Raw genomic sequence first — 27,701 nt, forward strand, 5'->3', positions numbered from 1 at the left:
ATCGGATGGATAAAACACATTTAAGTTGAATAAATTCAAAACAATTATGAACAAACAGAGGAATACATAAGTGAACGAGGTCGATAAGATAAGCAGTTTTGCTTTTATACACATTTAAGTGAGTTGGCATATAAACATATTGCACAATGAGTAGGAAGAAACTGCATGTGTTTGATTAGAAAGAGATGGTTTCGAAAAAATATTTGTTTGCTTAAGAAACAGAAGAAACACATATAACATGTGTTCTGGCAGTGTAGGTAGCTAGTTCAACAACAAATTTAAAACATAAAGTGTTGAGGACTTGTTCAAGTAGCTAATTTTAGAACCACAACTGTTCAAAAGCAAAAAAAAAAAAAAAAAAAACGGAAAGATCTGTTTTCATATTAAACTGAAGAAACAAAAGCAAGCTGCAATTTACACATATTTTGCCCCTGCAATTAAGATGGCAAAATATATGCTCTACAACCTACATACCTCACTTAGCAGTTAGCAAAACACAGGAAAAGTGGTGTTTGAGCAAGTTAGTCGTCAACCATAGATGTTAAAACAAAAAAAATATGCAGTATGGTGTGCATCATTCGATCACTGAGGGCATGGCTGTTCACTTTTTCTGGGACCGAACATCTTCGACACTACATCAAAAAACATCAATCATAATGTAACAAAGGCAACCATTATGAATGCTATTCAAGCATGCGTGCAAAAAACAAATTGTAATTTACGCTTCTTTATTTTTTTGGGTTGAGTTTTTGTCCTGAGGGTGGCAATTGGAACTTTGTCGGCAAGTTCAATCTTGGAAACAACCAGATTGTGGAATTCTGGAGAAATTATGGCAACATTTGTTGTGGTTGTTTGCTCGGTGTGAGGTTTTTTGCTTTGAATGAAGCCAAAATTGATAAGCGTAAAGATAAACGTGATAGTTATGGAAAAGAGTGCGAAAGAGCGGTTGACACCTTTTCATGATTGCAAACATATAACCAAGACAAGCAAGAGCGGTTAAATAAGATTGATAGATAAGAGCATTACTCGGAAGGAAAAGTTAACCTGACAGATGTGTTTGGTTGATCAAGGAACAAGGTTCTTTTCGAAGTCCTAGCAGTTGCAATTGATCGAGGTTGTTGATCTAACGGTTGGGAAGGCATTAATGGGGCGGGAGTGACATGATTGATAATTATTTTTGCTACGGTAGAAGCAGGCGTTTGTGGTTTGATTGAGGGGATTGTTGGCTCGGACAATGGCTTATCTTCAAGCAATCCGTGAACGATGAAATCTATCTCTTCGAAGTTGTTGTTCTGGTTTCCAAAAGAGACTCGAAATGATTTTGATTGGCCTACTAAATTTGCAAGAATTGGTGGTGCCACAAAAGGATCCTCATATCCTTCTTGCATCACCAAAGTGTGGCAAGAAACACGAAGTATTTTTTCGGCTTGTCTTCCTATCATGAGGAAATTGTGTTGATTCGTGTTATCTTCCACAATAACATCAATTTTGAACCGGTGCAAGAGAAGGATATTCTTATGTTTGACAACCATCACTACTAATATCAACTTTGTGAGCAATCTAGAAAATTCATTAGAATTATCGTAATGTAGGGTATGTATGAATAGCATGGACATAAAGACAAGTACATCATTTAGATGGATATCACTCAACATGAATAAGTTGTGCAAACTAAAGAGTGTTTATTGAAAAGTTTTAGCTGACGAAATCTGTTACAACAAAGTACACAACATTTGTTGCCTAGTTTTATAAAACCAAAGCAGAAACGGAAACAATGCTTCCCAAAGTCTGCAACGTAAACTCCACAGTTGCAAGGGTCAAACAACAGTCAAAGTGTAGTAGGGATGGAGACTACCCCAAAGTTAATTGCATGCATGCATTGAGATTGTGAACCAAAGTTCAATTAAGGCATCATATTTATTGCAAAAGCATATACCAGCTAGATAAATATTTGTGTTAGCGCTTTTACATAAAAGTGAATTGAAGATACCATTTGACATAGAAAAATTAACGATTTATAAACATAAAAACTGTAGTTTCATGACACATTCACAGTATTTTTATAAAGTTGAAAGAGATATGTAACAGTAGGTTTGTCACATGTTGAAATTTGTTGCTGCATAGAATATTATAAGCATAAAAACATTATTTTGTATGAATTTCATAACCATTAGAAATAAAAAATGGAGTCGGCAAATTAGTACAATGAGTGGATGAAAAACAAATGCGAAAGAATATTACCATGGTTTAGGTAATTTATTCAGTAAACCATGTTCATTGCACTCAAATGATCCAGATGTCTTTTTTACAACTTTATGGTAGGATGGACAGGACTTGTACCACCACCCCTTGCCTAAATCAAATCCAACAACAGTCACTTGGCATGCGAAACTTTCATTCTGTTATCGTGTCACAGGTTTTCAAATCATTAAACATATATAATCGTCACTTCGCAAAGATGGAGCATAAGCAAATAGAGAAAGAAATCAAGAAGCAACCAAGGTAGATGCAACAATTTTTTTCTTGTAAAAAAGAAGAGGTAACTTCTGTTAACATGTTGATGACGAGAGACTAATCTCGTGCAATGCAGGATCAAGTAAAAGTAACTGGTCGATTGTTTTTTACTTAGAATTAGCGCCGATGGTACGACTTGTATACATGTCAGTTGAGGTGGGCAACATCCGAAGAGGTGATCTCAGATGCTCAAACCTATTTTGCGTATGTTTAGGGTGAGAAAGATGAAACGAATATATAAAAATGTAAACGTTATTAAAGAATGGTTGTGTATTTACTTGCGTTTATATTCAGAGAGTTGTGGAATATTTGGATTGAAAAAATAAACAGTTGATCCTGTGGTTCCAAGAACAAGCTTTCCTATTGATAAAAGAAAATGATCAATAAAGTGAAACTTTAAGCAGCTAAATAAAGCATGTTGAGGTATAACCTAGGTATTGCTTCACTTTGAGATTTGTCAAAGCAATAAAGATGGGAGGTGGCAACGATTGATATCCACTGTCTTCAAAATTGGTGGCAATCTCTTCCCATAAGGTCACCCTAACAGTTTCACCCCTGTAATTTATTAAAAAATTGGCAGTTAGCTATATGAGTCAGTACAGTGCGATATGTAAAAATAATAATAAGAATTTAATGTAGACTTCACCTAATATTTTGTAGGTTAAGATTTCTCTTTTTAGCAATTCTTGTGCATTGGATAGTCAGCTCTTCAATCGGCTGCACAACCGTTAAGCAACCAAATATATCTACAGATGATATTCATCAGCGATCATCAGTGTGCACAGAAGGCAATAAAAAAACTAAAATGATTGTCTCAGTTTATGAAGCAGTGCTTAAAACAAAATTTGTTACCTATAAGTTCAACATCCCTATCGATTATTTCATAAAGCTGTTCAAATTTAATCAAATTGAACCACTGCATCGGAATCTCCTGCGTTGTTTTCTGAACTTGAATGATTGTGGTCTTCTTGTTAAACTCAATGATCGTATCATGAGGTACAACCTTGTTTGATGCCCTGTTATGAACAACACGGTATTTGTTGATCTCGTACACATCACCGACCCTTAGATGGTCCAAAAAATATTGAATATCTCGAGCATTTGTTGTTACATGAATCGCATCCCCCTTTCAGAAAAAGGAAACCAAAATAAGACAATACTAAATGAGCAGGAAAGATTTAGCACATACGGTGATACAACCACGCAAATAGTTAAGATAGGATGATTGTTTCTACAGAGATAGCATGTAAGATCACATGCAAGATAATAACGAAGATTGTTTTAAGCAAGATACCTGAATCCATCAAATCAACATTGTAAAAAGATATTCAGTTTAATTTGCACAAGTGCAAAAAAAAAAAAAAAAAAAGGAATAGAACGGTTGATAGTTGATAATCTGATGGCACGTGTTTGTGCTGCACTTTGATTATTTGTTTTTAAGAAAGAAATTGATCCCAAAGCATGCTATTACATGGAGAAAATGGAGTGTTTATTTGTTGTTCACACTACTCAATGATTGCTACAAAAACGAAAAAATTCAAGAAAACCAAGAATGGAACAGCAATGATGTGCTTCTTATAAAAATAGATACAAATAGCTAATGATCGCTATAAATATACAAATTAAATTTGAATACGGATGGGGAGGTAAAGACATAAATGGCTAGTGAAGAAAGTTATGAAGGATTTAAATTGTAATGACAATAAATCACACTGATGAGATAACAACCCTGAATTAAAACATGCGCAATTTTAAAACGATTTTTGAAAATTAATATCTGATCAGATTGTATAGCAGCTTAAAGCCTCATTAAATAAAGAAAAAAAAATGCAGAGTGACAGAATACAACAACATAATCAATCAAGCCGATGTATATTTCATTCAAATTGTTGCATATTGCAATCAAGGCTGATTAACAACAGAAATTCAACGATGTGTCAAAAGGTGTAAGAATCAGACCTGTTTATCAACGATAACATAGTCAAAACCTATAGGTTGAGGATCATCTTCGATGCTCTTTGCGACCCACATCCTACAAACTCTAATCTGGAGTCTGCTCCTTGGTTGGTAGGGCTTCAGAAAACGAACCGGCGTCAGGTCCATCAATCTAGAGAAAATAAAATTTAAAAGCAAATTAAATTCAACATCAAATAAGGTAATTCATTAAAGAATAGCTGACCCATATTTCAAAAAATAAACAAAAGCACATAATGTTAATATAAATGTATACTGTCATGCAAATGTTTCAAAACATCTTTATAAACGATGTTTTTTGTATAATCGTGAGGCATGTCAGTATCGTGAGCAATAACAATTTTGAGATCTTTTTCTGAGGTGCTCCTGACAGTACATTGGAACAAAACATTCAAACTGATCTACAGAACCTGCAGCGATGGAAACAATAGCGCGCCTTAGATCGAAACTCAACTGATGTATTTGACAACCACTACCTTTAGATCAGCACTTGTGGATTAACAAATTCCTTTGATTGGATTTAAATTTTCAAAAGGTGTCCGTCAATGGGGTACACATTTTAGGTACCATTGGGTCTCATTGCCCAAATAAACAACTCAAAGTCTTGACGTATGACTCTTAGGCCTAGTCAAAAGATCTTATTCCATATCCAGATGGGTTTTCTTCAAAAACCAATCTCTCAGTTATCCTTTTCTTTTCTTCTTTCAAAAGTCAAATCAAGCCAGAGTTTCGCAGATAATTTATACCCAGAAAAATAAAAAGGAAAATTCATGTGTTTCATAACTGAACATCGAGTCGATGTTGAACCTTTAAAATCTGTAAACCCAGCGAATCAAATGAGCAAAGAAAAAGCAATGGAAATCCTACTGTTTTGAATTCATTTTTCTGTTTGCTAATCTAAAGATGAAGGGAAAGTTTTCATAATTTCATAAAGATGAAGGGAATGTTGGAGGAAGCTGTTTTAGAAGGGAAAGGAAGTTCTTCCAAAGTAAGATTCTAGTTATTAATCCTGTAATGATTTAGATCAATGGGCAGAACCGATTTCTAATATGTGATGGACTTGTTATTTCTCTCCTGAGTCATGTTTTCTAATGATTTTGATCAATGGCTGATTGTCCAAATTGTAATGACATTCAACTTTTGGGGCCTATGTAAACTTGGGGCAAAAAAAAAAAAAAAGTCAATATACCGTGGCTTGTCATTTTTCAACCAATCCAATTCAAAGTAGCACATCTCTAATTCAACATATCCAATTCATGTCGGCACATATTGAAATTCCAGTTCAATAAACCACATACCCAAATCAATTCAAACTAAATACCTAAAATTCAATCACATATCCAATTCAAACAACATGGCTGATATTCAAGAACATGCCCAATCTTTAAGCACATTTACAAAACAGATTTAGAACACTATAAAATCCTCTTAGTAGCAGAACATAAACATCAAAATCCAACAGAAAGACAAACCAGCATACCAGTTCTCTATCTTTAATGCTATTTTCGATGGATCTTCCCAACTCATCCTAAAAAACCGTGCATATAGTTCACTTGCAAGCATCATCCCACAACCAGAGTTCATGAAATTTCCAAAGAAAATAAATCCGTTAGCAATTTAGAGAAATTGGAGGACCAAATCATATTAAATTTGAGTTAAATGAGCAAAGGTACACCAATTAAATGAGATACTAAACACATTTTGAATCTATAAAATAGAAGAAGAATTTAATGAGGACCAAATCTTTTTCCTCTCCCTTCTCTCTCTGTCTGTTTCAATTGCTTTCAAATGACAGACAAATACAACCAGTGCAATGCTTTAGTACGCTCGTCTCACTATTGAACACTACTGGAGCAATAAAAGACTTGCAGTGTTTAGTGTGAGCATGATGCATAGGTTAGTTGTAACGATGTGACAATAACATCAGGGATTGAGTTTAATCGTAAAAATATGACCGCATGAAGCTTTATCTAGTAATGTTTTAGTTGAAGATGATATTAATTGGTGGTGGTGTCTGTGTGTGTGGGTGGGGTGGGGCAGAATTTCGAACGGACACTTACCTAGTAGGATAATAATTTATAAGAGTACACTTTTTAAAATTTCTTTGATGTTTTATTAACTTATTTCACAAATCAGAACTTAATTTTTGTTAGAAATAAAGAGTTTGAATAAAAATTAAAACATGAGATGAGTGATATAAACCGCACTAAATTTGAATACTAATTAGGAGATAAACAGACAAATTCCTAATCAATCAAGTTACGAAGATCCTAAATCCTAATCCCATGACCCCACTTTCTTTCCAAATTTTCCAGCAACCAAACAGACCCCAACCTAACCCTAATCAGCAAATTTCTCAATCAAACACCACTCAATCACCCATCAAAAACCAAAGAAATTCAAGAAAATGAAGAATGCAATAGTTGTAAGGTCTTGTTTCTTATCAAAATAGATCCCTCTTAAGAAAGGGAATGAGGCAATTCTGAGAAGCAACCGTTGGGTAAGAGTACAAAATTGCATGCTTTTCATTTTAAAATTTAAAGTTCAAATTTTCATTTCTATTTTGAAGATCAATATTATGTATCGTCTCATCTTTTTCATGCATTTAGATACCTTTTGAAAGAAAGTCCCATGCTATTTTATTTCCATTTTGTGGTATTCTAATCTTTCAAAAGACTCCACACAAGCAGCACTTCTTCAAAAGTGGAAAAAACAGGGAAACGACGCACCCAGTATGATTTTAAAGTAAGTTTGAAAGTCAGTATACCTCTTGTGAGTTCCTCCTATCCTCACTTGGGCTCCATATGGAAAGATTTTCTTGACATTTCCTTTTAAAAGTGTTCCCTCCTTAAGTGTTGAGAATATCGCATTTAAGAATGGGAAAAATAAAACAATCTTCGGAAATAAAAAACAAATAACCAAGATAAATAACACTAAGAATTTACCTGGTTCGGCAATATGTGCCTAGGAACAGCAACAACAATCTTGCCAAATCTCTAGAACTAGGACTTGACGAAAAACCTGAAAGAACAAGAACAAGAAATACACTATCTTTTCTTTTCTCTCGCACACACTTTGCCCCTTCCAATATTCTCTCACTCTAATCCCTTGAGTGGTATTTGTTTGTACCATACTTAGGACATCCGTATTTGGATCTCGTATAAATACTCGGGGGACTCAAATGTAATTATGTAATAAATGAAGGGGCAAATATGTAATAAGTGAGGAGCCCTTATTCTATAAAAGAACTCCTCACCCTCACAATCCTCAAGCCTCATATCCCCAAATAGAGGCTCTCATATTCATAGCAAAGCTCTCTCAAACTCTCTCTCTGAGGGACTCCCCCTCACACTTGTAATTCATGCATACAGTTACAGAGAAACAATATCAACATCAGTGTAGACGTAGCCCAAACATTGGGTTCTTTACTTTCTTGCAGATTTACGGTCAGATTTACGTTGTCCCAAGACCCATCCGGTTTTGTGCATTAACATTTGGCGCCGTCTGTGGAAAACGACACGAAAAGCTATGTCGGTTCTCTTTCAAATTTTCATCTCATCACCGTGAAACCTTCACAACCTCACCACTATCCACCGTGAATCTGCAAAACCCAATCGACTAGCTACTGCTTCCACCATCCCAAGCTCCTAACACCCTTTATTTATTCCGACCTATGGATCTACCATTTCTCAGCAAAATCCAACTGTTGGGTTTTGTTGTGAAGATCAAAGATACCAAATATGGATGCCTTTTCTTCCTCATTTCTATCTACATTTCCCACTCAAAAGATATCAATCTCTCATGCCATAACATCCCCCAAGCTCAGCAGCATTTTTGCTGTCAGAATTGAAGAAAGACCCACCTCTCAACCACCAGCTTCAAGGCCGCCACCGCCACCTCCGAAAAGCACTCCACAGCCTCTGTTAGAGGTGAAGACAGATCGTGCACTTCAAAACAACGCTTCAACTTTCACTGCGGCAAAACATATAGCTGTGTGATGTGATTGGGTCTCAATTTTGTGGTGAAAAACTTCAGATATTTCCGCATTCACAATTTTTCTGGATTTTTCAAAAATTCAGATTCTAAAGTTTGAAATTACGAAATTGTATCGAGGTAGCAGCAGAATCCGCAGCAATGTCGAGCGACGGCGACAACCTGGACGAGGACGATGACTCCAAGTAAAACTGACAGCTCTCCGACTTGGTGGGCCCACTCCGGCTCCGGCTCAGTCTTCTTCTTGCTCGGGACTCCCTCACTTGCATCTCCGGCTCCGTCTTCTTCTTGCTTCAGATCTCCGCCGAGCTTAAGAATATGACTGACCTTCAGCCGCAGGACGGCTACGACAACCCAAACTACTCCTATCTCTTCAAGCGGAAATGTGAGTGGTGTGGAGAACTGAGCCCGAGAGAAACTTTTGTGAGCTTAAACGAGACTATTACTCTTCCAGCTCGCTGCGGGGATTTATGAGAGAAGACCGGTACTTGCAGACCTTGGATGGTGCTTCTCCTTTCCCAAATTGTTTTCTTCCTGCTTAAATACACGAAAAGTTATGTCTATGGCTTCTCCTCCACAGCATCACGGAAATATGGTGACGATGGGGCGTTTGTAACGTGGGAAGAGTACAGTGCGAAGCTCAGATCTCTCTCTCCAAAAATCATTCCATCATATTGACAGAGTAAGCTTCAACTTCACTAACCTCCTAGGTCCCACTTGCCATCCCGATATTTGATGATGAATATAGATAATGGGAGCAATGAGTTTTGTGACTCAAATCAAAACGGTGCCAGAACTGATTCGTGCTACCAGAGAATGATGAAATTTTCATGATACAACCCACTACTCGATCAGTCTCAGAGATCATTGCAAACTATCAGACAGCTCAACCACTCCCACAAAAGAAAAAGAAAAAGAAAAAGAAAAAGAAAAAGGATGTCTGGAGAAAAGAATAAAGAAAAGCAGAAAGTAAAAACAGAAAGCAAAAGCAGAAAGCAAAAGAAGATAAAAAGAAGCAGACATAATTGTTGTGGTGATGGCATGCAGAAAAGGGAATTATGGGCGTGACTCATTGAGCAGAGGGTCAGATTTATTTTTGAATGATGTGATTTATTTTTCTTATATTTCGGAGACATCTGTATAACCCAACTAGAGGGTAATCATAAATAAAGAAAGAAGGGAGCATGCCAAAAATAAAAAAAAAACAAAAAAACGGCAAGCCCAAAATAATGGGCTGGATTGTTATGTGGAGGGCGAAAACCCATATGTCCAAAAGAGCCAGGTCTTATGGCTTCAAATTCCAAACTTCATCCCTCCACTTAAAGTTCACCCTCTATTATCACCAACCAGGTGATCAAAAGTACGTCCAACACTCCAAAATTATTCGACAGCCTGTCGCTATTATCACCAACCAGGTGATCAAAAGTACGTCCAGTACTCCAAAATTATTCGGCAGCCTGTCGCTATTATCACCAACCAGGTGATCAAAAGTATGTCCAATACTTCAAAATTATTCGATAGCTTGCTGCTATTATCACCAACTAGGTGATCAAAAGTACGTCCAGTACTCCAAAATTATAAATGAGCATCACTCATGTCAATCGTACATAAACATTCATGAGCATCACTCATGTCAATCATACATAAACATTCATGACCATCATTCATGTCAACATTTATGAGCATCACTCATGTCAACATTCATGAGCATCACTCATGTCAACATCTATAAGCATCACTCATGTCAATCAACATAAACATTCATGAGCATCACTCATGTCAATAAGCTTCGAAAGCTTCATTTACAGAGCTCCAACTTCGAGAGCTCCAGCTTCGAAAGCTTCATTTACAAAAGCTCCAGCTTTAAAGCTTCACTTTCAAAGCCTCACCTATAAAACTTCACTTTCAAAGCTTCATCTACAAAGCTTCAGTGAATGGTATACAAAGACCGCTTCCGAACAACCGCACTTTGGCCCATACATGGATTGAATTTGAAGTCTCTAGCAACAGACTTTATTTACTGAAGATTTGGGGGACTACATTATGTACCATATATTGGGCTTCCGCAACTGGGCCTCATGAAAAATACTTGGGGGACTTAGCCCATTATTTATGTACTGAGGAGCGAACTCTTATTCTATAAAAGGGACTCTTTTACTTTCATTATAAAGCACCTATTATATATGTACTGAGGAGCGAGCCTTTATTCTATAAAAGGGACCCCTCACCATCATTAGAGAGCATCGCCGCCTGCTAAGCAACCGCATCGCCGCGAGCATCATTCCTAACCCATCACTTATGTATTGAGGAACGAGCCCTTATTCTATAAAAGGGACTCGCTCACCATCATTAGAGAGCATCGTCATCTGTTGAGTAACCGCCTCGCTGCGAGTATCAACTCTAGCTCATCATTTATGTATTGAGAAGCGAGCCATTATTCTAAAAAAGGGACTCCCTCACCTTCAAACGCCACAAGCCGAGCCAACCAAGGCAACACAAGCCACAAGCCGAGCAGCCTTGCAACATGTGCTACTTCTAGTTGAGCATCATTTCACATTGAGCACCGCCTCATATCGAGTATTCAGTTCTAGACGACATCTAGTTACTTCGGCCCACACATGGACTAAATTTCAAGTCTCCAGCCAAAAGACTCTCTTGACTGAAGACTTGGGGGACTACTGTTTGTACCATACTTAGGGCATCCGTATTTACATAAATGAAGGGGCAAATATGTAATAAGTGAGAATCCCTTATTCTATCAAATGACTCCTCACCCTCACAATTCTCAAGCCCCATATCCCCAAACAGAGGCTCTCACATTCAGAGCAAAGTTCTCTCAAACTCTCTCTTTCTCTGGGGGACTCCCTCTCACACTTGTAATTCATACATACAATTACAGAGAAACAATATCAACATCAGTGTGGATGTAACCCAAACATTGGGATGAACCACGATACATCTTGTGTTCTTTACTTTCTTGCAGATTCACGGTCGGATTTACGTTGTCCCAAGACCCCTCCGGTTTTGTGCATCAACAGTATTCAATTTATTGTTTTGCTCCCTTCTCAAAACTAGTACAATAGCCCTATTATATAGACATAATAAAGGTCTTCTTCAATAACGATTATTAATCCTAATTGAAATCTAGTTATGAATCCTTCTCCTATTGAGAAACTAACTCCAATTGGGAAAACAATTTAATCCTTTAAAACTATAATTCCTTATAGACTTAGGACAACTTATCATGGGTTGGAAAAAACCCAACATTAAGGTATAATAGTTCTTGAAACATTATATGGCAAACCAATGTCAGTTCTTATGAAAAATAAGATCACAGAATATCAGAACAAACAATGAGAGAACATTGCAAGCAACAAAAAACATGAATAAATCAAATGTCAAAATCCAATTGACCCAAGCTTTTTTCTCACTCAATACTAAGTCATTCTTAGCTTCGTCTATTCGAGTAATCTGCACATGCATCCGGCAACTCACCTACACCATTAGGAAACATGTGTAAGAAGCAGATTAACAAAACAAACATATGCAACTATCAAAGGGAGGAAAAAGTTAAACAATGAAAAGTTGTCAGTTGAGGTAAATCATACTCCACAATGAAAATTAGTAAAAGATTAAAGTACAAAACAACTGAGGTAAATCATACTCCAGAACAACAAATTTTTAGAAATACAAACTTAAAATATTACCCATCATGCTAGCCACTTCTTCTAAACCCTAAATCATACTCCAGAACACAAATTTTTAGAAATACAAACTTAAAATATTACCCATCATGCTAGCCACTTCTTCTAACATAATTACTTTCACCTTTCTAATATCATAGTTTTTTTTTTTCATTTCTTACCCCACTTCAATATCGTCCAATCTTTGAATTTTCCAATAGTTGCTGTAGAGTGGGGTCACTTATAGCAAGTTTAACATAATGAGTTAGAACACTACAAAATCTACCCAATGGCAGAACATAAACACCAAAATCCAACACAAAGACCAAGCAGCATACCAGTTCTCTATCTTGCATGCTCTTTTCAGCTGGATCTTCTTAACTCGCTTCAAAAAAAATGTTCATATAGTTCACCTGCTAAGATTATCACACAGCCAAAATGTAAACAGATTTGTACCAAGGAATACATAAGGAACCAAGAAATGAGAAAAATATCTACCAACAGAGGGATGAGAAGCAAACACCATCAAATTATGAAGAAGCAGAGAAATGAGCACAATGAAACCCAAAAATTCAAATGATGGTTTTAAGAACAAAACAATAAAAAAGGTTTTTCAAACAGTGTATAACTTGTTGAATCAGAAGAAAGAACTGACAACCCATACCCTCCCACACGTCCCTCCGTCACTCGATCACTCACCCTGTGCACCAACCCATTAATTAACACCCAAAAATGCACACATCCATGCTTTCTCCTCTCTCTCTCTCTATCTATCTCTATCTCCTTGTCCATCTCTCTCTCTAAAATGATAAATCCCCCAAAACCAGACCTAACATACTAAACAATTCCAAAAGCTAAGCTACCATTAAAGAATACAATAAAAAAAAAAAGAACTTATCTTTGATTTGAGGCATGCAGCGCAAGATCCGGCACCCACTCTTAGCAGGGTTCGTTCATGACCCCTACCCGTTTCCCTGAAATCCTAACGACCCATATGGTCTTCTCTGACCATACCCACTCTCCCACTTGTGAAATCCACCTGCAGCAACAGTGCCGAGAACCATTCCCCTCCCCCTTGCTCTCCTTCCATCGCCATCTCTCTCTCTCTCTCTCTCTCTCTCTCACAGAGCCTTCATCCCCGAAACCCTCATTCAACGACAACAAATGAAACGTACCCGGTTACCCCTTATCTCGCCCAAAACCGAAAGGACAAAATTGTCCCTCCCGAAACACCATCCCCACCATCGAACTGTTATTTTGTATGGGCAAAATTGTAATTTAAAAATTTGGGCTTGACCGAGGGCCAGGCTTCTCAGCTAAAACCAATACATTTGGGCCTGGCTGCAAGCCGGGCTGCTCACCTAAAGGCAACACAAAGAGCAATGGCATTGTTGTAATTAAACTGAAATTCGGATTGGAACACTATTCATTTCTACAGTGCCAATTGAGAAACTTTCTTTAGACTAAAGTAATAATGCCAAATACTCCTTCAGCTGTCGGTGCAGCAGCCTAAGGTAATTATGTTATCCTTTTAATATTTTAGTCTTTCATATTGAATGTTAAAAATGTATGCTTTATTGTTTTCCCTTATGAACCTGTAAACTGTGCTGGCTGCTCATCCAGCTTTCCTATTTGATTGTAATCAAACGGGTTGCCCTAGGGGCTTTTCTCTTTAATTTAGTTCTTTCCTTTCCTAGCAAAAATAAAAAAGTAATATTTCTTTATGGCGAGCCTTTTCTAAAGTAATATTTACTAAGCCTTATGTTGTACTTCTATCGCCCTGCCCTTGGAACTCTCCTTATACAAAAACTATCAGCTTTTTACATACTAAAGACAAGTATATTTTCCAGTATTAACTAGATAAAAGCTTGGAATAAGATATATGTGACCGTGGTGACAAGACTTGTGAAATGCCGATTACTTATGTTTAGTCTATGTATTTTAGAATTCTTCAAAGACTCCCTCCAGCTTATGCACATTTTCCTTGGATTGTTTTCATATTATTTATAATTTGGTGTGCCAAATTTGTATAATGGTTGAAAAATGTCATGCACCTCTAATCTTCTGGTGAAATAGTTTTGAGCTTAGGAGGAGGTGCAACAGAACAAGATGGGGACCTCATAGCTAAAGTACATGGAAAGCTGATGAAAAATACTTTTGACGCACTTACTGGCCTGAGGTTTGTGGCTTTGTGTCTATTTGATTCTGGGGTGTAGCCCACACGACTAAGAGTATCCTGCGCAGTAAGTTTACAGAACAAATCCAGTTCCAAATAAATGAAAAAAAAAATAATATTGAGATTATAAAGCCCCATATATCATAAAAAGCCAGGAACTTGGATGAGAAAATGCATTCTTCTTGTGACTTTAATATGAAATTTCAATACACTAGCCAACAGAGACAGATGAATTAATTTTTACCATCCACTAAGCAAAAAATTTTACTTGCTACATTTCTACCTAAATTGTGATGGCTCTCAAACTAAGCTATTCTTGGTCAATCACCAAAAGTAAGAATTGCTTAAAGCTGCGACAGGTTGAAATCCCATATTTTCTATAAAGGCGACCATTAGCAAAACTCACCTATTTTATGATCAAGTCAATGCAGATGCTTTATGAAATGCACATTTTGTCAAAACCCTGAATATTTCTTTGTTGCAGCATTCTGGAAACATGGACTTGCATTCACAAAACAACAGTATAATTTGTTATTCAAATTCACGCAACTTGAGCTTAATTATTTCCACAGCCGTAGAATTTGTAATTTTATAGGATACAGAAATACATATCTCAATTCTATACATATCTTTTCTTTCTCCAACTCCAAATTTTCTTCACTTCATAGGAGGCATTTTCTTCATTTGTATAAAACCCTCTTCCTCTACTATCACCGCCCAAAAACACTTAAACGCAAACATGAATATTATATGTGCGTGTGTGTGTGTGTATTCACACTACTTCACTAAAATGGTGCTAAGGTTTATAGCTTCAGTTTGGACATATAACAAGATAACTCCTCAGATATTGCAAAATGTTCTATACTCTTCTGTACTGATGCTCAAGTAATATCCATCCAGATGAACTTGAACATGCAGATTCCATTGAGTTTTGTGCCACCAGTCTGGTTATATAAGTGTCTTACACAGAGCTTCATTATGCTCACCTTCTAAAAACCACCTCTTACTTACTATATACACACCTAAACACGCAAATAGTGCCAGTACCATCTACTTATTTCAGACTCACCCATTTCATGTTACTTCATCATAAATCAATTTGATTTGAGTGCATGCAGAGAACTATTAGATACCTATGGCGCCCAGGCAAGAGTTTCCAATACAAAAACTTTAATGTATCACTTTTCTATACTTTACCAAGCACAATATCTATGGGATTACCAGAATTTAACTCTACATTCAATCAATCAAGTTAACAGGACAATGTTGTCACTAGTTTGAGCCCTAAATTTTGTTCAACAATATCATCCTCATAAAAGGCTATCACAGGTTCTTTCTCCTCTAAAATAGTGTTTTCATGTACCAATAAGTTTCATCTCATTTCTTCAGGTCTCATTCGTTTTCTAACAATCATTAACCAAACTGTGAGACCAACAAAAAAAATGCAGGAACCGAAAAATAAATACCTTGAAACGGACGGTCTCTTGATTGTATTGTTTCTCCTTGCCAAGCATCAAAGCCAAATTGTTCTTCCAATGCTCAACATGCTCTGGCTTCCATCATCTTCTAGTTGGGCAAGTGTTCTACCAAATTTTGAAAACTTAACACACTCAGAAAAACCAACATCCCACATTAAAATCCACTCTTAACTTTACAGTTCTTGGAACATATCCAACAAGACCATACCTTTTCAAATAAGTTAACCTGGATATCGCCTTTCGAGTATAATCAAGAAGAACATTAGACTCTTTTTGCGCTTTAGCCCTCTTATGTCAGTCCGGCATTCAAACAACAATGTACAACCCGCATTTCATATGGCATTCAGAATTCAAACAACAGTGTAAAACCGAAATTTCTTATAATTATTTAAGCACAACGGGTCAGTATTCGAAGCACAATGTAACACCCAGGATTCAAAAACACACACCTGCTAAGCTCAATGTCTCTTATATTCAACAAATTGGCTACATTGGCTAAAACCTGAGCTGAAGACACTACGTTCAAACCCAAACCCTACTGTGCCAAACCCACACTCTCCAATATCTCTCTGATCCTCGCAGCTAACACCCACAAACACAAAAATTCAAATTTTGAAGAGAAAAACTCATACAGATATACAAATTCAACAACAACGTATCTAACATGGACTCTCCCTCCACGGAAACAAACCCGGAATATTTCAGTTTTAAACGGATAAAGCTCCAGAGTTTTTAGAGCTTGATTTGTCACTTGGTTTTGTGTAATTAATATGAGCCCCGCCAAAGTGTCCTTAATATGAGAATGTAGCCCACGAATCACATTAACCTTCACGATACCAGGGCCACAGTAAATGACAAGCATCTGCAATTCAAAAATTAATCATAGATATCCATTGCTCATAAGTTATTACTAGAAGATCATGTGCACCAATTTCAAGTGAAGAGCATAGCAAATACATCAGTGCCACTGTTTATGCCTTTGTCTACTATCCATGCATAAAAAGGTCGTACCCAGTGCACAAGGCTCCCGCTTTACGCAGGGTCTGGGAGAGGTGAATGTCGGCTAGCCTTACCCCCATTTTATGGAGAGGCTGCTCCCAAGTCTCGAACCCGAGACCTACCGCTCATGGGCGAAGGCACTTGCCATCGCACCAAGTGGGAGAAATCACATTGACCTAAGTGTAAGTGGAAGGGTGGAAGCAACCGAGGTTAAGCAGTCACATTCTGGTCTGGATAAAGTCTGCATGCATATCACTAACAACGTATCTAACATGGACTCTCCCTCCACATCCCCTGTAAGCTGTAAGGAGGACCTTCCAGCAGTTCCGAGGTATGTCTAGTATGCAATTGGCCAGATCATTTACTTTTAATTAGAATATGACACTAGAGAACGATACCAAAGCATGACAGTATACTAATACATCCACATGAAGCATTATACAATACGAAAAATTGTTAACTCCACATGACTTTGTTCATATGAAGTCAATCAGGGAAGTTGTAACTTGTAACCACCGCTTAAGATGCAATTCTAGAGACAAATCAGAAATCTATTACCAACTGTTACATAGGTCTGTCCAAATGAACAAACGGTTTGGGGATAAAGCATAGATAGGGATAGAAGAACAATAAGAAGAATACAGAAAAATACATTCTGAAGTTTAAAAGGAATCACTTTTCTACATGATATACAGACATCGAACTCTTCGACAAAAGAATACAGACATCGAACTCAAACAAGCTTCTAAATATGAAACAAACACTGGAAACTACGCACGTGAGCTGCTTGCCAAACAACAAAAGGATGCTAAAACACATTATACAGATCTAATCGTAAACCTCAATTCTAACATCAAGTAATTTCATATCCTTCAAAGGAAAATCCAGCATCTTTTATTTTCACAAGACTTTTGTGAATTCCTTAAATCTTATATCATTTATTGTAATCTTCAAATGAAATTACGCCATCGGTGGCCTGGTAAGAATCTGGTTACAACTAAGCATGCATGCATAGGTTGCATTGAGATTTATCAAAAAACAGAAAAAGGTCATCGCACCAAAGAAGTCACAAGCACTGAATCAGCCTTGCTTCTTCTTTTAGGACCATAGATAAAAAAAATCTGAGACGCATTCATGAGTAGCGCAATCCTACACATATTGCTAAACCCCATTGCAGCTCAAACCTTAAAATTGCCAAATTCGTGAACGCATAAGATTTCGAAACTCGACACAAAATTAATCCAAGTGCAAGAATGAAGAAAAAGAAAACTGCCCAGAACCCCGAAAGTCTTGTTTCTTTGATTCTCCGTCACTAGATAAAGCAGTTATATGACATGCAAAGTAAGATTTGCATGAACATTTGCTTTTATTGTGTTCACAAACTGAGATGGACAACATTCATAATAGTCACCAAAACAACATACCAAATAATTTTAAGGACAAGACACATATTGCCAAAATCTTAAACCCTAAACCTCAAAATTTCCAAATTCGTGAGCACATGGGTTTCGATATCCGACGCATGATACAAGTACCAGAAATTCCTCTATCTTTGATTCTCTTCCATTTCCAGTAAATAAAAATAAATAGAAAAATAAATAAAATTAAGGAAAAACAGGGCATGAATTGGTTACCCTGTCAGAAGGGTCGGTGCAATGAGTGGCGGAGAAGCGGAGGCGCCCGATATCGGGAGTGGGGCCGTGGAGGAAGCGGAAGTCTTGGAGAGAGAGGTCGATTTCAGAGGCGGGAACAGAATAGCCTCTGTCCCTCAGCATCTCCAGCACCGTTCTCCGTGACAGGTAGTATCTCTGGCTCTCTGCGCTACCTTCGTCTAATGTGGCTGGTCAAGCAAGGCCCCAGAATTTCCCCGTTGCTTTCCCCATTCGCTGGCTCTCCCTCCACCTCCATCTCTCTCTTTCCACGGTCCACCTGTCGGTGCAAGGCAAGGGTCCGGGCCCTAAACTTGCCCTCCAACCCAAAAACCATCCTCCACCGGTCCAGTCCAAATTAGAAGGGCAAGTGATGGGCCTATTAAAGTCCGGCCCTGCACCAGCCGGCAAGGCTGTCAGCCACGTTCTGATATTTATTTGTGGTTGGCGCGTGAATGCACACGTGAACTCGAAAAGACTACCAAGGTTATCTTCCTAGTTCTGATGATCCTCTTGCAATCAAACTATTGAAAAGAGTAATTTAACTTCAACAATAGCAATCAAACGTTACTGGAGCCATCCTTTGACGTCGTAAAAAAACGGTAACGTTCCAAAATAAAAGGGCCAATCGTCAAAGTAAAGGTAGATGGGATTCAAATGAGGTTGCTAATGTACACAAAATTGATAGCTGCCTAATTGTGTAACCCATCATTACTCGTGTTGTGACTCACCAAATACAAGAAACAATGGCCAGTTACAATCTCAGTTTCTACGGTAGGTAGGTTATTGGGATTTCTTTTGTATATGGATAAAGGCACTATACCTACAAACAGCCTGCTTTCCAAGGATATCATGTCTGCTAGGTAATAGGGATTTCTTTTGTATTCAGGTGAGTGCTTAACGGATCAACCCATTAATCTTCCGTTAAATAACCGATCATTTTGGGTCAACTCCTTATTAATGGATCAATGTGTTAATCCCCGTTAAATTGTTAGTGGGTGTTAATAGGTTGAGTTTGAGTCCTGTTACCTTAATAGATTGGATTCCAGTGACCCATTAACTTAACGAGTCAGATGAAACCCAACCCATTTACTGGTCTAGTTTCTGGATATGGTGAGCTCATGACACGCCCTGACCCTGATATTCCCCGAATACCAGTATAGACACGTGCTGGCTGACACCTGAGGGTGACGAAAGCCATTTATTGATTACAAGAGAAATGATTAGGAGGAAATATTCATGAATAAACATTAGAATCTAGAAGTAATAAACAAGGTTTAAGGAAATGTCTAGAGTGTACAGAACACATTCTAAAACAAGATCACAAAAGGAAAGATCATTACAGGATATCACATAAGTGAGTGATAGATTGCTACTGGTAGGGGAATGCCTCGTACGTCGTGTCGTAGTCCTCGTTTCTAAGACTTGAATGGAGGCGCAAAACAAAGGTGAGTGAACCAAGTTCATATATACAATAATAATAAAACAGTTATCAAGATACTAACCCTCACAGTTTATATAAAGAAAACTACTAACATAATAAGTGATGGTTTTACTGAAAATCCTAGCATGCCAAAAATATCTCAAGAGACATTCGTAGCTAGGGATTATTTCTCCCGGCCTATCTGCCAACACCAGATCCTCGCCCCAGGCGGCATAGTGTTCACTAGGTACGCACAAAGAGTTACGCCTCTAAAAAATAATCACTTCATAGTATAAAGTCATCCATCGTTTATACTATAAAAAGGGGTTTCGAAAACATGTTCTAACATCCTATCGTCATCCATCAGATAGTCTACCAGTTTATGGTTTTTATAGAAAATACGATATATTAAAATATAACTCAATATAGGTTAACAATTAATTCCTCACCAAAAACGCAAGACGAGAGTCAACATATTAAATAAACATGCTTAACATAAAATCAAATCATAAACTCGTAAGACATGCTATTCATTTATGAAATTGAACTATAAAATCATGAAAATTTAGAAGGGGTCCACTCACAGTACTTCTCCATCGAAAAGCCGCGAAGTTAGCAAATATGCAAAAACCATAATAATTGCCCCTAAACACAAAAATGGTAATAAATAAATAAAAGGGGTTTTTAAAGAATTTGGGCTTGAATTAAATAAAATAAAGGATTTTGGTTGGATGGTTAGAGCCTAATGGGTTTAGGGCAAAGGGTTTTTGGGTTAAAAAAATTTAGGGTGCAAAGGTGGTTTGGGCCACACAACCAAAAAAAATTTAGGGTGCAAAGGTGGTATGGGCCACACAACCAACACACACATACACTACACTACACACACACACATACACTACACACACACACACACACGCACTACACCATGCACACACACACATACGCACTACATAACACACACACACGTGCATGCACATTACACATGCACCCACCTGCACACACATATGCACACATAGCACAACACACACACACACACGTGCATGCATACACCCACACACATGCACGACAAACACATAACACACACATGCACCATCACTAAAATCTGCAGAAGACCCAGATTACGGCCTGAAGGCCTGGTGCTCACCGGAGAAGAACACCGGAACTTTTACAGCTCCGGCCGACAGTGAACACATGACTTAGGCTCTTATCTAGGTACTAAAATGTAGAGGAAGGTAAGAGGAGTATTTCTATACCTTGGGCTTGCCGTAGAATGACTAGAGGTGATCGGAAAACCTCTTCAATGGTCACGGTTCGCCGGAGATGGGTGAACTCTCCCCGTGCCGATTTCATTCTTAAAACCTTGATAAAAACAAGATGAAACCCATTAAACATCATGCATGCATCATCAACAACGATTTAAAAGGAGATCTAAAGTTTCCCCAACCGGAAAATTTAGGAAAACTCGTCGGAGGTTCATTTTCCTGGGTTCGCCAATCTCGTTGTGACGGGAGAGAGAGACAAAGGCTAGGTTTGACAATGATGATGATGTCCTCGAGCATATGCAACTGTGGGTGTGAGTGTGTGATCACGGTGAAGAGAGGGAGAGAAGTATACGGGAAAGGGAAGAAGGAGAGGGAGAGAGATATGAGTGAACTGAGAGAGATGATGGCTCGGGGGAACAAAAATTAGGGGGTGGGCCCCTTGGGCTCACCAAATAAGAATTAAGACTATTTTTTTTTAAATAAAATGGAGGGGTGGGGTGTTACAATCTACCCCTCTTAAAAGAATTTCGTCCACAAAATTTAAAATCAATTACTAAATTAAAATAGGAAAAAATAGGAAAAAGAATGTATGTATACATATAAAGAGAAATCAAGTTAGACTGTGTGCACAAAAGAGAATATGCCACACCGTCACGAACGGGTTCCAAAATCCTCTATCATGCCTCAAAGCTCACTTTCTTCTCCATAAGTGTAAAAGTAAAAAACATACTTATAAAGATATAAAGTCGAAAACACAAAATAGCTTAAGGTCAACAATAAGTACGTAAAATACGATAACGTCAAAATATATATTTGATAACATATAGGTCAAAAACTTCATGCTGAACTTAAAATTGAAAACGGAAAACACTTTCCTCAAAACATTTGTAACGACAAAAACAAATAACTAACTAAAGGAAGTTAAAATACTTGTACTGAAACACATCGCCTAAGGGAGTGATCCTTAAATATATATTCTCATTCTTACCTAGCATGAGGCATTTTGGGAGCTCACTGGCTTCGGGTTCCCTTGGAACTCCGAAGTTAAGCGAGTAGCGCACGAGAGCAATCCCATGATGGGTGACCCATTAGGAAGTTCTCGTGTGAATTCTCAGAAACAAAACCGTGAGAGCGTAATTGGGGCCCAAAGCGGACAATATCGTGCTACGGTGGTGGAGCGGTCCCAGGATGTGATGGATCATGGGTCGGGCTGTGACAGATTGGTATCAGAGCCAATCCTGGACCGGAAATGTGCTGATGAGGACGTCGGGCCCTTAAGGAGGGATTGTGACATCCCACATCGCCCAGGGGAGTGATTCTTAAATGTATGTTCCCATCCCTACTTAGCATATGCCTTTTTGGGAGCTCGCTAGCTTCGGATTCCCTTGGAACTCCGAAGTTAAGCGAGTAGCACGAAAGCAATCCCATGATAGATGACTCATTAGGAAGTTTTCGTGTGAGTTCCCAGAAAAAAGAGTGCATTTTTGCTCACCACCATTTAGTGTGGTGTATGCTCACCATCCTATTTATCACCGTTAGATGAGTTTGAATTTCGAGATTCGTGTAGTAGATAAGTAAAAATCTCGAAATTCAAACTCATCTAATGGTGATAAATAGAATGGTGAGCATACACCACACTAAATGGTGGTGAGCAAATATACTTCCCAGAAACAAAACCTTGAGGACGTACTCAGGGCCCAAAACGGACAATATCGTGCTACGGTGGTGTAGCGGGCCCGGGATGTGATGGACCCCGGGCCCGGATGTGACAAACCCCAGGCCCGGATGTGACAGCTCAAGGTCCCGTGTCTCTGGTTTATCCTATGTTGACTCCTCATATTTAGCAACCAATACCATTTGCCAAGTCCGTTGGTGGACCTGTGCTTTTCATGACAAATGCATTGCAGTGTCCTACAATTGCGAATCAGCCCTCGCCTGCCCTGCCCTCGATCCTTGGAATTATCAAGAGTTCAGGTAAAAAATATTAACAGCTTCCTGATTGAGAACTGTGACTTACGAGTACTCTCAATGAAAAACAGACAATTTTCGACAATAATTACAGATAGATGTTCAACAATCTAACCGTTTAAAAACTACAATACAAGGAAATTAACTTAAAACAAGAGGTCTGTCAAATACTTATTGCGGCCCAGTGGCTGGCATATAAGCTTCTCCTGCTCCTGAACTTCATGGGGAAAAAACAACCAGATCTTGCTTTACTAATGAGGTAGGGTAACACTGCAACACAAAGAAAAAAAAGGATTAAATTGGACCAATCAGATCAGGTACAATGTGATTTCCACCACATCACTAGAAAAATATATATAATGACCGCCTGAGCATGCTACTACTAGCTACGGACTATAAACTCTGTCAATTACAATGTATCCGTTTGCTTCACTCGAAAATGGATTATAATCTAGCTCCCGGCATACTATGATTAAAAAGAAGCTAGACCATCAACTATAATCTCCAACCAGTACCTTGATTTTCTTGTCACAGAGAATAGTATGATGCCCCTTCTCCATAGCCGATAATGCCACTTCTCTTGTCCTGAATTCAAGATACCCATAATGTTTATGTTCATGGTTGTGCACCATTACTTCTATAACATCTCCATCTCCAACATCAGATATGTCATGGAAATGACGATAGAGATCGGCTTCAGTAACCTACAGAAGATTAATTGCAAATTAGATGTACAACATATTTTTCTTTCTTTCTTTCCACAACAAATATGATCAACCACCACCAAAATCATTCACCCACATATATGTATACATATGACCTTGTGACACTGGTTAACTAATAGTACAGTAAAACGATTAAAACAACTAACGTAGGGCTAGCTCGTGTTTGGATACTCTAAATCATTATTATATGTTCTTGAGACAAATGAGACCTAAGCATTGTTGGGTTTTTTCCAGCCCATGATAAGTTGCCCTACGTCTATAAGGAATTATAGTCTTAGAGGATTAAATTATTTTCTCAATTGAAGTTGTTTTCCCAATTGGAGTTAGTTTCTCAATTGGAGATGGATTCATAACTAGATTCCACTTAGGATCAGTAATCCTTATTGAAGAAGACCTTTATTATGTCTATATAAAAGGGCTATTGTACTAGTTTTGAGGAGGGAGCAAAACAATAATTTGTGTACCACTCAAGGAATTAGAGTGAGAGAATGTTGTAAGGGGCAAAGTGTGTGCGAGAGAAAAGAAAAGAGATAGTGTATTTCTTGTTCTTGTTCTTTCAGGTTTTTCGTCAAGTCCTAGTTCTAGAGATTTGGCAAGATTATTGGTTGTACTCATTATTGATATAGTGAAAAATTGTTGTTGCTATCCCGTGGACGTAGGCACATATTGCTGAACCACGTAAATTATTGGTGTTATTTATCTTTGTTATTTGTTTTTCGATTTCTGGAGTTTGTTCTTGCTTTTCCCATTTTTAAACGCGATATTCTCAACAAGTGGTATCAGAGCCAGGTTTGGCTAATATCGGTTTAGAATGGAGGGTGCAACCTGTTGTAATTGAGTTATGTGGAAATCAAGAGGAGGACATGCTTTACTGAAGGTGTTAAGAGCAAGCCAGCAAGTATGTCTGATGCTGATTGGACCAAGATGAAGATAAGCGATGTTTTCTGGCAAAGAGGTCTATAACTGCCTTTGCCAATGACGATGGGTATTGCGATCAGGGGGAGCCAGGTCAAGAGAAGTCTAATCAAGAGGGTCTTGGTTAATGAGTAGATCGATTAGGGGGAGCTTGGTTATGGGTAATTCGATCAGAGGGAGTCTGGTCATGAAAAGTTCGATTAATGGGAGTTTGGTCAAGAGGAGCAATCCTATTTTGATATACCTTCCTCATGGTCTAGAGGGGAGATTGTTGGGTTTTTTCCAGCCCATGATAAGTTGTCCTATGTCTACAAGGAATTATAGTCTCAAAAGGATTAAATTGTTTTCTCAATTGGAGTTGTTTTCCCAATTGGAGTTAGTTTCTCAATTGGAGAAGGATTCATAACTAGATTCCAATTAGGATTAGTAATCCTTATTGAAGAAGACCTTTATTATGTCGATATAAAGCGGCTATTGTACTAGTTTTGAGGAGGGAGCAAAACAATAATTTGAGTACCACTCAAGGGATTGGAGTGAGAATGTTGTAAGGGGCAAAGTGTGTGCAAGAGAAGAAAAGAGATAGTGTATTTCTTGTTCTTGTTCTTTCAGGTTTTTCGTCAAGTCTTAGTTCTAGAGATTTGGCAAGATTATTGGTTGTACTCATTATTGATATAGTGAAAGATTGTTGTTGCTGTCCCATGGACGTAGGCACATATTGCTGAACCACGTAAATTCTTGGTGTTATTTATCTTTGTTATTTGTTTTTCGATTTCCGAAGTTTGTTCTCATTTTTCCCATTCTTAAACGAGATATTCCCAACAAGCATATTGCTATTTTCGTCATTTTCACATTAAGGAAAAAGTACGAACGTATGATAGTATTACCAAAATTCACTGGGCACACAAGCCCACAATTATCTGATCCTATCCCACAATCCCTTGCTTTTTTCTGTCATTAAATTCTAGCCAATTAACCAACCAACTACCAAAAAAAAAAATGGCAACGTACACAACTCGAAAATGTATGCATCACCCAACTCAACCTTCTTTCCCAAAACATAATGTGCCAGCGTCCTTTACCTATAGCTTCAAAGTTCAAACCAAATCTTTGGGATAATGCACTAGTTGGTGGGAAAATAAAAAGTTTTCAAGTTATCCTAATCCTATGTGCCCGTGCGTAGACAATAAAATATAAAACCGTAAATCTGTATACAAGAGATATTTAATCACCAACCAGAGAGAGAGAGAGAGAGAGAGAGAGAGAGAGAACACAAAAGCATGATAATACCATGAGTTAAATAAGAAATTCTAAGAAATTCACTTGCCTGTGGAGCTAGATTGGCCACAAAAAATGAATAACGAAACCGTTGGAATTCTGTATTTGGCTTCTCATTATCATCATCCTGACCATTATTGCCATCCCCAGCATTTTCTAGTTCTATGACAGCTAGGAGATCCTTCACCCGAGAAGGGCACACCTGAGGAAAGTGTCCCTTTTCGTAACAATAAAAACAGTCCTTTAACTGAGCAAATGTATGATGATCACGTTTTATGTTGCAATATTGCGATTCAATGGAGCACATGTAAGTATGACAGACACTACACATTATTTCAGAGCCAGGTTCCACTTTTGTGCTAGGAGGGCACGATCGAGCCAATGGGCACCATGCAATGTGGTGGTCATTTTTACCACAAATGCTGCAAATATAACTTTCTTTCACAAGAGGGTGAGCAACCCAAGTGTCTACGGGCTTCTGATAATTGGGGCACTCCCAAGAGGTGTGCTCACCAACGTAGTCACAATAAGCACAAATCTCGCCACTGCTGACACTATCATCAGCACTATCGTAATCAGAGTCGAGATCCATTGTATCCTCTGATAGCTCCTCCCCCATAAAAGAAAAGGTGATGATGAAATGACACTGAATAATAATAGACATACATATTCATATTCTATCTTCTCCATAAGCAGCATGTACGCAAAAGTGGAAATGGGGATGCTAGGTTAACTCTAGGTGCGTGTGCGCGAGCATGTAACTTAAGGTGCGTGTGTGCAAGCATGTAAGTTAACTTTAGGTGCGTGTGAGAGAGAAATCTGAGAGAATGAGCCGAATTTACCACCGAATCGCCCCCGAATCAATTCGGCAGTACTGGTACGGAATTCGGATGGTGAAGGACCCTATCCGGCAACTATGGCCTAGCTAGGTTCCTAACCCCTAACCTTAACCCCTAATCCCTAACCCTAACCCTAACCCTAACCCTAGAGGAAGGAAACAATCTAGACTTGGGTATTCATCACAGATAAATGATAAACCATATCTTCATGGGTAATGGAACTAATGCGGAATTTATTAGGATCCGTAAATAGCCAAACAAGCAGAATTGATAAAAAATAAATAAAATTAAAAAAAAAAAAGTGTGCGTGTGTATAATAATTACCAGGACAGCAACGAATCAGGTGCACTAGATTGATTATTCGTTTTCTCTTTCTAATTTCTTTCTCCCCTGAAATCATAAGATAAAGAAATTAAAAAAGATTAAAAGATTAAAAAAAAATTCGTTGGATAAATTGATTGAATCCACAAGTTTTAGCTAGATAGATCGGTCAGAGGCGGAGGAGAGGAACTTACTCTTGCGGCGTTTGCGAATCTCCTTAACTGAAAATCACAAAAAAAAAAAATAATAATAATAATTAAAAAAATAATAACGATTATTACTATTAGGCAAGGGAAAGAAAAAGAATTACCCTTGCACGGGCTTGACGAGAGAGAGTTGCTTTCCATCGCACCGGCTTGACGAGAGCAGAGACCAGACGAGACCAGACGTGTGTAGTTGCAGAGGAAGATAACACGGTGCCCAACCTTCAAACAACGGCACAGAACAGATCCAGAATAAATAATTCAGGGTTATCGATTTTGTGCTAGGACCCTTTTCTCCTTACTT

The 27,701-nt window shown here is 38.0% G+C and overlaps 3 protein-coding genes, 1 long non-coding RNA gene and 1 pseudogene across 5 annotated transcripts; all 5 read right to left on the reverse strand.

The window, feature by feature from the left end:
• Positions 1–582: 582 nt before the first annotated feature.
• Positions 583–1,588, reverse strand: LOC126592123 (uncharacterized). The gene is made up of 3 exons (XM_050257877.1): positions 1,045–1,588; positions 723–874; positions 583–632 (listed from the first exon to the last, which is right to left on the reverse strand). Exons 1-3 carry the CDS (start codon positions 1,530–1,532, stop codon positions 583–585), a joined length of 690 nt encoding a protein of 229 aa, XP_050113834.1. The 5' UTR covers positions 1,533–1,588.
• A 983-nt stretch (positions 1,589–2,571) lies between these two features.
• Positions 2,572–8,549, reverse strand: LOC126591820 (replication protein A 70 kDa DNA-binding subunit A-like). Its single transcript, XM_050257530.1, has 8 exons — positions 5,969–8,549; positions 4,836–4,898; positions 4,474–4,619; positions 3,367–3,640; positions 3,161–3,260; positions 2,945–3,069; positions 2,793–2,874; positions 2,572–2,709 (listed from the first exon to the last, which is right to left on the reverse strand). The coding sequence occupies exons 2-8, from the start codon at positions 4,864–4,866 to the stop codon at positions 2,622–2,624; spliced, it is 846 nt and encodes a 281-aa protein (XP_050113487.1). The 5' UTR covers positions 4,867–4,898; positions 5,969–8,549; the 3' UTR covers positions 2,572–2,621.
• A 3,198-nt stretch (positions 8,550–11,747) lies between these two features.
• Positions 11,748–15,799, reverse strand: LOC126591839 (uncharacterized). The gene is made up of 3 exons (XR_007612517.1): positions 14,747–15,799; positions 12,503–12,577; positions 11,748–11,976 (listed from the first exon to the last, which is right to left on the reverse strand). It is a non-coding gene; the product is annotated as an uncharacterized LOC126591839 (long non-coding RNA).
• A 382-nt stretch (positions 15,800–16,181) lies between these two features.
• LOC126591825 (DNA-directed RNA polymerase V subunit 5A-like) lies at positions 16,182–18,893 on the reverse strand (annotated as a pseudogene).
• Positions 18,894–23,120: 4,227 nt separating this feature from the next.
• Positions 23,121–27,672, reverse strand: LOC126591818 (uncharacterized). Of its 2 annotated transcripts, XM_050257526.1 has the most exons (6): positions 27,505–27,672; positions 27,389–27,415; positions 27,198–27,263; positions 26,084–26,634; positions 23,635–23,823; positions 23,121–23,389 (listed from the first exon to the last, which is right to left on the reverse strand). In XM_050257526.1, exons 1-6 carry the CDS (start codon positions 27,539–27,541, stop codon positions 23,339–23,341), a joined length of 921 nt encoding a protein of 306 aa, XP_050113483.1. In that variant the 5' UTR covers positions 27,542–27,672; the 3' UTR covers positions 23,121–23,338. The 2 variants fall into 2 exon arrangements, with proteins under 2 accessions (XP_050113483.1, XP_050113484.1); XM_050257527.1 differs by lacking the exon at positions 27,505–27,672 and having other exon boundaries at positions 26,084–26,680.
• Positions 27,673–27,701: the final 29 nt, after the last annotated feature.

Source organism: Malus sylvestris, chromosome 12, assembly GCF_916048215.2.
Source record: "Malus sylvestris chromosome 12, drMalSylv7.2, whole genome shotgun sequence".
Classification (NCBI taxonomy): domain Eukaryota; kingdom Viridiplantae; phylum Streptophyta; class Magnoliopsida; order Rosales; family Rosaceae; genus Malus; species Malus sylvestris.